The sequence below is a fragment of the Anolis sagrei genome, chromosome 5 (assembly GCF_037176765.1).
Source record: "Anolis sagrei isolate rAnoSag1 chromosome 5, rAnoSag1.mat, whole genome shotgun sequence".
Classification (NCBI taxonomy): domain Eukaryota; kingdom Metazoa; phylum Chordata; class Lepidosauria; order Squamata; family Dactyloidae; genus Anolis; species Anolis sagrei.
Window position 1 is genome coordinate 187,291,650 of NC_090025.1, and position 12,565 is coordinate 187,304,214.

The 12,565-nt window shown below is 41.8% G+C and overlaps 1 protein-coding gene across 30 annotated transcripts in view; it reads right to left on the bottom strand.

The window, feature by feature from the left end:
* CELF2 (CUGBP Elav-like family member 2) overlaps nucleotides 1-12,565 on the bottom strand; it is a 652,882-nt gene that overhangs the window by 104,777 nt on the left and 535,540 nt on the right. For all 30 annotated transcript variants that reach the window (XM_060776483.2, XM_060776481.2, XM_060776480.2 and 27 more), the window contains one exon: nucleotides 7,971-8,019. In XM_060776483.2, coding sequence (XP_060632466.1) covers nucleotides 7,971-8,019 — 49 coding nt within the window. The remainder of the gene's footprint in view (nucleotides 1-7,970; nucleotides 8,020-12,565) is intronic.

The following is a 12,565-nucleotide window of genomic DNA, read 5'->3' on the forward strand; positions in this document are numbered from 1 at the left end:
GCTTCTGGTGTGAGAGAATTGGCCATTTACAGAGATGTTGCCCAGAGGATGCCCGGATGTGTTACCAACCTGATGGGAGGCTTATCTCATGTCCTTGCAAGCTGGGGTTTATAGATGAGAGCTCACCCCATCTCACAGATTTGAACCGGCAAACTTCAGGTCAAGAATCCAACCTTCAGGTCAACAGACCAGCTGGCACAAGGGTTTAACCCATTGCATCACCATGTCTCCTGACAGATGGCCATCTAGCCTCTCTTAAAAACCTCCAGAGAAGGGGACTCCACCACATTCCTGAGAGTGAGAATGGAATACATTGCCTGGGAGTGGGGTGGAGTCTCCTTCTCCATTAGTTTTTAAACCAGCCTGGATGATCATCTGTCAGGAGTGCCTTAATCATATATTCCTGCATGAATGGAGGTTAGACTGGATGGTCCTTATGGTCTCTTCCATGATTCTATGATTCTAAGGAAGTTCCTAATATTCAGGTGGGATCTCTTTTTTGGTCAAATGTCTGGACACATTCCAACTGTACGGACCATTGGCCCCTGGGGTCTCTTCCAACTCTAGGATTCTATTCTGACACAGTAAGAATGCCTTTCAACCATTTCCTGTTTTTCAGCAAACTTGAAGAAAGGGGTTTGAAATTGTGGAAGAAACTAAGTGCTGAACTAGAAGGAGTAATTGCATGCCATATGTTAGCACTAACACCCAGTGAAAAAAGTTGCTAATTAATTCAGGCAGCCTCAGATTCAGGTGTGACAAGGACAGATTGCATACTAGGTTTTTTTTGCAACTTTACAGAAGGATTAAAAAGTTATTTTCCCCCCTTTGACCTCACACATTTCGTCTCCGAATACATTTTTAGAAAACACGTGTTTTCATTTATATAAAAGTAGTTAACTCTTTTTGTAAGTGTAAATAATTGACCCTTATACTCACATTCACTGATATAATTTAAGCTCTGACTAATGGATTGAAAAACAAACAAATGGCAAATTCAAAAACGGCAATGTTTTAGTTGCATGACTTTTATCCCACCCTGTCACCTGCCACAGGTCTATATGCAGCTCATAAAAGGAGGAAAATCATTAAAATGTAATACATTTTCAAATAACATTAAGAACAATTACATGTTTGAATGGCAAATACAATATTCACAGAATCAACATTAGGGATAGAACTATACATTAGTAGTTCAAAACAGTAGCATGTTTCCAATTTGCCAATTTAATTAGAATTATAGAATCCTAGAATCTTAGAGTTGGAAGAGACCTCATGGGCCATCCAGTTCAACCCCCTTCCAAGAAGCAGGAAAATAACATTCAATGCACTCCTGACAGATGGCCATCCAGCCTTTACTTAAAAACCTCCAAAGAAGGAGCCTCCACCACACTCCGGGGCAGAGAATTCCACTGCTGAACAGCTCTCACAGCCAGGAAGTTCATCCTAATGTTCAGGTGGAATCTCCTTTCCTGTAGTTTGAAGCCATTGTTCCTTGTCCTAGTCTCCAGGGCAACAAGCTTGCTACCTCCTCCTTAATTGATTTAACAAGAAGAAGGCAACTTCCTAGCATCAGGATACAGGGGACTTCTGTCTCAAGGGAGGCATGAATCCAGTTCAGTTGGTAATCTAAACTTTAGACAAACTATCAATCTGCTGAACATTGGGTCCTTCCACTCAAAAGTACTATGATTCCACCTTAACTCTATATATGCATCCTACAGATTTCTGGGATTTGACATTTGACAAGAAGACGCTAGAGTTCTCTGGCTGAGAATTAGAAATACTACTTCCTAAACTCAAATTCCAGGATTCCATAAGATGGAATGATAATGTGGGTAGACCAAATGTATGTTGGATTTCAAATTTATTGGGATTTACATATTCTTACAAAATAAGATGACTTGTAAGTGAGACTTAAGTCTAAACATAAAATCAATGTATTTTTCATATATGCCTTATACACATAGCCTGGAAGTAATTTTATACAGTATTTTAATCATTTTGTGCTTAAAAGCAAATTTTGTTTGTATTGAACCATCTGAAAGCAACAGGGTCACTGTCTCAGCTATCCATTTTGGATTTTGGAGTGTTTTGGAAGTCTAGATAATGCACAACTTATAAGAATAACAATACTTATAACCCATCTTTGTCCCAAAATTAGGGCTCAGCTATGGCAGTTAAAGTGGCATCAGAGCACCATAACTGTGCAATGTGACAGGACACTCTTCTCTAATATAGGTTCAGTACCTTGGATAGCAACTTTAGAGATCAACCATAACCTGGAGTGCATCTCCACCTGTGGCCCTTTGGGCCTCCAGATGTTTTGGATTTCAACTCCCAGAAATCCAAGCCAGCTTACCAGTTTTTAGGAACTGTGGGAGATAAAGTCCAAAAATTTGGAGGCCCAAAGGTTGGGAACCACTGATTTACATTGCAAAATTAATGCAGTTCGTTACCACTTTAACTGTCCTGTCTCAATGTTATGGAATCATGGGAGTTATAGTTTGGTAAGGTACCAGTATTCTTTGATAGAAAAGGCTAATAACCTTGTAAAATTACAATTCCTGTGATTTCACTTCATTGAGCCATGGCAGTTAAAGTGGTGTCAAGCTGTATTTATTCTACCATATAGATGCACCCCTAATATGGACTGACTGCCCAATTGACATGGAACTAGGGAGTGAAGCCACCATTTTGCACTGCCACTGGTTTCAAGATGGCATCTGTATTTTTTCTCCTTTGTGAGCCAAACAGCTGATCTAGAGTCAGAGAAAGTTAATCAGAGAATCAATGCAGGTTTGTTTGTTTAATAATTTAATATCTGTCTGACCTTTCTCCCAGCATGGGAACAAACTCATAAGAAACATTACAAAAGATCTTTGTGGATAGTCTCTTTAAGTCAGTGAGTGCTATAAATGCTGTTTAATTTGGGAGACACCATGGTGGCTGCTGTCTAGATATAGACCTGGTAGAGCAGCTTCCAAATTTCAACTTAATGATGGAGTTCACAGGCCAAGGTGGCCCATGCATCTATTTGAAGGACAATTAAAGGACTGCAAAAGGGTCTTGTAGTACCTTAGAAACTAAGAAAAAAGAAGTTGGTAGCATAAAAATTCACAGACTAAGCCTACTTCCTCGGATGTAGAAGAGTGCATCTACACTGTAGAATGAATGCAGTTTGACACCACCTTAACTGCCATCGCTCAAAGATATGGAGAGAGAGAGAGGGCCCCCTCTTTGTGATCACTACCAAGCTCTGAAACTCCCTCCCTCCTCTACTTCAATAAGCTATTAAAAACACATTTATGCAATTTAGCTTACGGAGAGGAGGAGGATTAAGAACATCTATTTGCACCTTACCTAGCTGCTAGCATCCACCCTGTTAACCTGTTTTTCATCTCTCCCTCAACAATTTTAGCCTAATTTTAGAGATTTGAAATTATACTTTAAGGATTTAATATGTTGGTAATTATGTGGGCTCATTTAACGTCTTGTTCATTTATGTTGGTTTAGAATTTACTGAGTTGTTCTTGATTTGTTTATGGATTTGTTTATGTATTGCTGTCGTCACTGAATGTTTGCCATTGTATGTTTTGTTGTGAGCCACCCTGAGTCCCTTCAAGGAAACAGGGTGGGCTAGAAATAAAGTTTCTTTCTTTCATTCATCCTGGGAGCAGTGATTTGGTGAGGCACCAGCACTCTTTAGTGGAGAAGGCTAAAGACCTTGTAGAACTACAACTCCGTTTTGAATCTCCTTATGGAGAGACAAAGAAGGGTATCAATAAACATAACAACAACAACTCTTGCCAACAAAAACCTGCAATAGGGTCAACATAAGTCAGAAATGATTTGAAAGCAAACTACAACTGCGTGATTGATTTTAATCTGCATTGGTTTTAAATGATGCCATGTGTTTAATCAGCCATTATTCCTCCCTTCAATCCAGAGGGAGAGATAGCTATTGCTGCTTTTAACTTTATTTCTACTTCCAAGGAACTTCATGGCAGTGTTTCTCAACCTGGGGGTCAGGACCCCCTGGGGGGGGGGGGGTTTGCAAGGGGGGGTGTCAGAAGGGTCTCCAAAGACCATCAGAAAACACAGTATTTTTGTTGGTCATGGGGTTCTGTGTGGGAAGCTTGGCCCAATTCTATTGTTGGTGAGGTTCAGAATGCTTTTGATTGTAAGTGAACTGTACATCCAACAACTACAACTCCCAAATGTCAAGATCTCTTTTCCCCAAACTCCACTAGTGTTCATATTTGGGCATATCGAGTATCTGTGCCACGTTTGGTCCTGCTCCATCATTGTTTGAGTCCACTGTGCTCTCTGCATGTAGGTGAACTGCAACTCCAAAACCCAAGGTCAATGCCCACCAAACACTTCCAATATGTTCTGTTGGTCATGGGAATTCTGTGTGCCAAGTTTGGTTCAGTTTCATCATTGGTGGAGTTCAGAATGCTCTTTTATTTTAGGTTAACTATAAATTCTAGCAACTACAATTCTCAAATGGCAAAGTCAATCCCCCCCCCCTCACCTTACCAGTGTTCAAATTTGAGCATATTGGGTATTTGTACCAAATTTTGTCCAGTGAATAAAAATACATTCTGCATATCAGATATTTACATTATGATTCATAACAGTAGCAAAATTACTGTTATGAAGTAGCAATAAAAATAATTTTATGGTTGGGGTCACCACAACATGAGGAGCATTAAGGAGTCATGGCATTAGGAAGGTTGAGATATACTATTCTATGGGGTCATTCCCTTTGTACCTCACAACAAGCTGGCAAGGTAGACAAACAAGGTTATAGTGAGTGCTTTGGGTTCGAATCAGAAGGCATCACATCAAAACAAACAAACAAACAAATCTTCAAGAAATATTTAAACATGTTTCACCACTTCTGAAGAATCAGACAGCCTGTGGAACACATTTGACCAGACAGTGGATTAGTGTCAAAAAGCATACTAGCACCAAGCTGGTTAGAAAACAAATCATTCTGGTTTTATTGTTCTTGTTTCTTTTTGGGCTCCAGAGGTTTTTTACAAAAGGATGAAAGCACAAGGTTTTCCTTCTCCTCTGAGTTTTGCAGAATCCAAGGGGAAAGGAGAAACAGAATGCACAAAGGAAAGAAGGAAGAAGAAGAAAAAGAAAAGAAGAAAGAGTGAACAAAAGAAAAGAAAACCCCTCTAGCGCTGTGGAGAGATTTGGGGCTCCATCGTCATTTACATCTGCAGGTATTAAAATCTCAAAGTGTGTGGCTTCTGCCCTGATTACTAATTAATGAGGAGCAAATATGCCTGCTGGAAGGAAGGCACTCTGATTCTTTCGGCCAGGTGGGAAAAGCAAAGTTCTTGCCATTGAAGAAAGCAGATTTTCTTTGACAGGCCTCTTAGCAAATTATATGAATCAAAGGGCCGTTCAGGACTCGATTAAAAACCAAACATGGCAATTGAGCCTCCCCTTGCAAATGCCTGCTTGGCACAAATCAAGGCCATTTAAGCTTCCTGCATGTCACAGAAATGCCTCTGAATCAATGCAGCTGTCTCTGGGAAAAAGCAAGTGTTCCGATGTCTGTCCAATTGAAAAAAGCAACAAGGAGCAGAGTTATCCATCCACACAAAACAAAGCCACGAATTCATTCATTCATTCATAGTATTGCATACCCTCCATGTCCAAATTGATTCTGTGTTGTCCTGATTTTTCATCTGTCTTTAAAATATCCTGGTTCCTTTCTCCTTCTCCTAATTTCACCCTATGCCCTATGGAGCCCCCGGTGGCACAGTGGGTTAAACCCCTGTGCCGGCAGGATTGAAGACCGACATGTCGCAGGTTCGAATCCGGGGAAAGGCGGATGAGCTCCCTCTATCAGCTCCAGCTCCTCATACGAGGACATGAGAGAAGCCTCCCACAAGGATGATAAAACATCAAATCATCCGGGCATCCCCTGGGCAATGTCCTTGCAGACGGCCAATTCTCTCACACCAGAAGCGACTTGCAGTTTCTCAAGTCGCTCCTGACACAATAAAAAACAAACAAACAAACAAACAAACAAAACCCTATGCCCTCAACTTTCCTCAATTTCTGCCTATTGAATTGTTATGAAAGGGGGATTTTGCACTCAACTCAGCAGTGGGGAGAGAACCGAGGCCCCATCTACACAGCCAAATAATACAGTTAGAAACTGCATTATATGGCCAGTATAGACCAGGTGTTGGTAAACCGAGAAATTGGCCAAGCTTCATGGTCATTGCGGTGTTCAGCCTGCTCCCATTTCTTTGATGATATCCCATAGACATCTGGGTAGTTCTCTCTCTCTCTTTCTTTTTTGTGGTTTGGCTGCAGACATAATAAGTTCAAGCCTGAGCTAATTTGCCAGCTAAGGCAGCAAAGTTTGGGTATTCTGAAGAACAAAAGAGAATTCTTGACAAGTAACTGGCATCTATCTATATAGTCAATGATCTCTAGATTTAGTTTCTTACTGGGAGAAAATGTCCCTACAAAGAGCCAATTTCTCTCCCACTCCAACATTTTGATGTTATGTCCCACTCATTTGTGATAGCCAACATGGCGTAGTGGTTGAGTGTTGAAATACAACTCTGGAGACAAGAGTTTGAATCCCTGTAAGCCATGGAAACCCATTAGTCAAAAGACTGCAAAAGCAAAAACCCTCCGAACAAATCTTGCCCAGAAAACTCCATAATAGGAGGAACACAACTCAATGGCCCTTATTTAAAATGATTTTTTAAAATGAAGCCATTGACAATAAAGGAAAGCTTTGCAAGAGATGAGCTGCTAAAGCCAAACTGCAGCAGCTTATAAATACATTGCTGCTAGCGGATCATCCACTAAGTGCTAACAGAACAGAATAGAGGTCTACACAAACACATAGAAAAGCACAACATGATTGTGTTTTGAGGGTATACATAAGTATTTTGATTTAAATAGTCAATATATATCTTATCCCTGTCTCCATCTGTATAACCAGAGATACATTCACGCTAAAGGTAAAGATAAAAGTTTCCCCTGACGTTAACTCTAGTTGTGTCTGACTCTGGAGGGTGGTGCTCATCTCAATTTCTAAATTGAAGAGCAGGTGTTGTCCGTAGAAACCTCCAAGGTCACATGACCAGCATGACTGCATGGAGCACTGCTACCTTCCTGCCAAGGCGGTATCTATTGAGCTACTCACATTTGCATGTTTTCAAACTGCTAGGTTGGCAGAAGCTGGGTCTAAAAGAGGGAGCTCAAGTCACTCACCGGATTCGAACTGCCAGCCTTTCGGACAGCAAGTTCAGCAGCTCAGTCGTTTAACCCACTGCACCATGACAAGGCGCACATTCATGCTACTCAATTAAAATTTTATTTCTATTTTTATTGTCATGATAACGTCTGGGGTGAGGTTTGGTGAGGCACTCGAACTCTTGCTAGTTGAGAATTTAAACATCCCTTTTGAAACTATGTATCCCAGGATTCCAAAGGCTCCAGCTATGGAAGTTAAAGTACAATCATAGCAATATGACTGAGTAATGTGAAAGGGGTCCAGATTCTACCCCAGCTCTCTTGCAAGCCATCCAAGTTTCTTCCAGCTTCTATTCAAACAATGAAAAGTTAGTAAGTGAACCACTTGAGTCTCTTTATCTGATCACCTACTTTCTACTACGTTGTCAACATCCAGTTCCATAGATTCATCCTTATCTCTAATGGAACCCATGAATAAAATGCTACTGTGCCGGCACTACAGCTTCCCACGTGGCCATGGTCTCTGAATCTATTCTCCTCCTATGTATAAGATAAATGGGAGTTCATCGAAGGTCAGTGTTTTTCCTAGACCTGCCACAGCAGCATGAGTGAGTCCAACAAGAATGGAATAAAACAAAACAAAAAATCACAAGTGGCATTTTGTTGTTTGCTTCCAACGTTAAAAGAGGGTAGTATTTAAAGTATGAAGCTGGTTTACCACCTACCGTTAGATTTTTCGCTATCTGCAGGTTTCATCTGAATGGGATGATGCATCTATAAACAACAAACAACAAGAAGAAAAAAGAATAAAGCATGTTGGAATGATACAAGGCAAGTACAATTCATGGTTTTTATTTGCTTTGCTTATATTGTATCCTTATGGTAGAGTAACATATTCAATATTTAGTTGGGAAGGATTGTAATTCACTGACAAAATATTTTCTTTCTTTGTGAAACTAACCTTCATCTAAACCAGGCCTGGGGGCTGGATGCGGCCCCTTGGGCTCTTTTCTCAGGCCCTCTTATCTCTCACCATCCTGTTCTTCCTTCCTTCTCTTTTTCCTCCCTCCTTCCCTCTCTCTTTCTCCTTCCCTTTCGTCCTCCCTTTCTCCCTCTATCTCCTTTCCTCCCTCCTTCCTTCCTCCCCCTCCCTCCCCCCTTCCCTCCCAACCTTTCATCCATCCCTCCCGTTTGTTTTTCTTTCCTTCTCTCTTTCCTTCCCTCCCTCTCTCCCTTACCTCCCTCTCTTCCCTCCCTTCCCTCCCTCTGTCTCCTTCCATCCTTCCCTTCAACCCTTTCATCCTTCCTTCCCTCTTTCCCCTCTATCTCCCTCTCTCTCCTCCCTCCCTCCCTCCCTCTCTTCCTTCCTTCCTTCCTTCCTTCCCTCCTTCCTTCCCTCTCATCCTTTCGTACTTCCCTCACTTTTGTTTTTCTTTCCTTCTCTCTTTCCTTCCTCCTTCCTTCCCTCCCTCCCTTCCCTCCCTCTTTCTCTTTCCATCCTTCCCTTCAATCCTTTCATCCTTCATTCCCTCTTTCCTCCCTCTCTCCTTCCTTCCTTCCTTCCTTCCTTCCTTCCTTCCCTTTTGTCTGTCTTTCTTTCTTTCTTTCTTTCTTTCTTTCTTTCTTTCTCTATTTTCTTCTTCCTTCCTTCCTTCCTTCCTTCCTTCCTTCCTTCCTTCCTTCCTTCAATCCTTCTCTTCACCCCTTCCTTCTCTTTTTCCATCCTTCCCTTCCCTTCCCTTCCCTTCCCTTCCCTTCCCTTCCCTTCCCTTCCCTTCCCTTCCCTTCCCTTCCCTTCCCTTCCCTTCCCTTCCCTTCCCTTCCCTCTTTTCATCCTTCTTTCCTTTCCCTTTGTCTCTTCTTCTTTCCCTCTTTTCTCCTTCTTTCCCTCTTTCTCCTTCTATCTTGCCCTTCCTCTCTTTTGTCCTTCCCTTCCTTCCTTCCAGCCAGTCCTCTGAGCAGGGAGTTCTAGAATGCGGCCCCCAAGTTAGAAAGTTTGCCCATGCCTGATTTAAACCCTCTTAAAAACTTAAATTGGGGGGAACAGGACTAAGGAAGAAAAATCTTTCCAAGTCTGTAAAGAGCTTTTGCTCACCAGTGTACATTTTATTTACTTGGGTGACCCATAGGTTAAATCAACATTAAACCTATATTATTGAACAAACCAGCATTCTAAAAACAACACCATTTCCTCAAACCAGCAGCTTTTCAGCTATCAAAAAAACCTTAACAGATTGGCCTTACAGCTAGCATGCTTTTTGAAAACCCAAATTATCATGCCCACAGGACTCATCCGAACAAATCACTTTTCAATATTCTTCTTATTGTTATTACTACACACAGAGGGTCAATACTGGGTCTGTTTGCACAAGAAAATTGGCATATTAGGAATGCAGATGGGAAGTTGGACAGATTTCAGCATGTATCTAAACAGCTTTGTGATTCATTATTTCATCACCCCCCTGATGATCCACTGGCTACTTTGCAGATGTTTTAAAGGAGTTCTGTTTGGGAAAGAAAGGAAACATAATATCATCCTAACTTGGAGCTTTGCCTTTGCTTTCCTCTGAGGCTGAGAGAGTATGAATTTCCTAAGGTCACCCAATGGGTTGGAACTCTGGTGGTGCAATGGGTTAAACCCTTGAAGATCGACAGGTCGGAGGTTCGAATCTGGGGAGAGCGCAGAGGAGCTCTCTCTGTCAGCGCCAGCTCCCCATGCTAGGTCATAAGAGAATCCTCCTACAAGGATGGTAAAACATCAAAACATCTGGGTGTCCCCTAGGCAATGTCCTTGCAGATGGCAAATTCTCTCATACCAGAAGTGAGTTGCAGTTTCTCAAGCTGCTCCTGAAACACACACACAAACAAACCCCAAACCCAGAGGCGACCCTAGGTAATTTTCAACGGCAAGCAAACAATATTTTGCCCCCCCCCCCCCCTTCAACCAACCACTGATATATATTTTCTGTTCGTCGTGGGAGTTCTGTGTGCCATATTTGGTTCAATTCCATCATTGGTGGAGTTCAGAATGCTCTTTGATTGTAGGTGAACTATACATCCCAATAACTACAACTCGCATATGTCAAGGTCTATTTTCCCCCAAGAGCGCCTCAAGAGCGCCTCTGGGCAAAATCAACTATACTGCAAATGCTTACTTTGCGTAATGGGTTGAGCTGCCCCTGCCCAAACCCAATGGCCTCCCATGGCTGAGTGGTTTACCCTGGTCTCCAATCATACCCCAAAGTCAAAACTACCACACCTTGCTGTGTTAACTCTCTATATAAGTTGAAAATAGGCACAGGTGCAGATTCTGCCTGCAACATAATGTGCAAATGCTGCCTGAGCATGGAGTGGTACAGCACTGAGAGACCCAAATGTACCACTGGCTGATGGAAGCTCTTTTGTGAATAAGGATTTTTAGAAATCTATGCTCTGCACAGTTGGCATGATTCCTAAATTTGCCCTCTATTTCTTTACATAAGAGGATTCACATTACAAGCTCCCTTAACCTTCTCAATCACCAATTGATAAGTTAACTGCCTTTAACATTGGATTCAATAAAACATGTGCCACTGAGAATCCAAAGTAGATTTCTTTTCTCTCTTTTTTTTTTACAGAGTCACTGGTTCACATCCCATTATTAAACCCACCACGGATGACCTCTGGAGACTGCAACCATGACAGTACATATTCTAAGTACGCTGCCAATAAAATATTTAAGAGCGCGAAACATGGGGACAGGCAGTGAAGAGAAAAAGAGGGTCAGAAGAATCGAAGAAAGGTGTGCAATGAATAAGAAAATTAACAGGGCAGAGTGCAGAGGGGGCGAGTCCTTGCTTTCCTTGCGCCGTGCGCTAAGCAATGGGGAAATAACCCAAGCGTTTTATATCTTCCCTGTCTTACTGTAGGCTATAAAATAATAAAATAGTCTACTCCCTTTCCCCTGATCCTCCAAAAGCGATTACAGATGATATAAAACTAGCTCTCAGATTAGATGCCACCAACCAGAAGCGTGTCACCGAGATATCGTGTCTTATCAAAAAAAGCAGTTATTGTAGTTCTACATCATAAAGCAATACACTTATGGTTTATCTCTCCAGGTAAGTGATTTTTCAATATGCGATACTGTCATGCTAAAAAAAATAAATACCCAGCCGAGGATGGGTTCTCCCCACCCAAGCACTGCTTTCCAATGCTGTCTTGGAGAAGTAGACAACTCTGTGTTGCATTGCGCTGAATTGAACAGGAAAGGCCCGTGAATGTCAGGGCAGGTTCTCTAGGGTATTCTTGGGATATGCTTGGATCTTCCTATTATAGAAGCAAGAGGTGATGGAAAATGTGGCTGTGTAAGTCAGCCAGGGAAGCCCAATCATGCCTTGATTGCTGTTGTTGTGTGCCTTGAAGTTGTTTCTGACTTGTATTAACCCAAGGCTTCTCATGGTGTTTTCTGGGGCTACAAGTGTGTGACTTGCCCAAGGTGGACTTCCATGGCTGAGTAAACACTTTTCTCCAGAGTCAAAGTACAATGCTGAAACCTCTCTACCATTACACCTTTGTAATGTAAAACACCCTCTATGTAGGGCTGCCTTTGGAAACTCTTCAGAAACTTCAGAAAATGTTGTGGCCAGATTGCTGACTGGAAACCATCATGGGAACTCCTTTGTTAAAACAACTTTATCTGCTACTGGATTATTTCTGAGTTCAGTTGAAAGTGCTGGTTATGTCTCATAAAGTCCTATGCAGCTTAGGTCCAGAGGAGATAAAGGACCACAATGAACCTACTAGAGTTTTAAGATACATAGGAAAGGGCTTTCTTTCAGTCACAGGCTCTTTTGATGATGATATGGGATGATGATATAGGAGACAGCCTTTTCAGTGTGGATGTTTCCCATTTCATCCTGAACTTCCCTTTCCATGAAGTTAGACTGGTCCCACTCTGCATTTTTGTATCAGCAACACCTCTTTCTTTAAGCAGACTTTCGACATGTAATTGTTCACAGGGAGGCTTCTTATGTGGAGGTGTGTTTTATTTGTTGTGTGTCTTCAGGTTGTTTCTGACTTATGGCATCCCTAAGGGGATTTCTTGGAAAGATTTATACAGAGTGGGGTTGCCTTCTCCTGAGAGTGTGTGACTTGCCCAAGGTCACTAATCAGAGCTGGGATTCGAATGCCAGTCTCCTGGGTCATATAGTCCAATACTCAAATCACTATATTGTGCTGGCTATGATGGGGAAATGTCCTTCATTTCAAACTGTTGTATGCCTTTTCATGATTTTCTACTGTTTTAATGTGATTATTTTGCCTTTAAAAGTTTATTGCT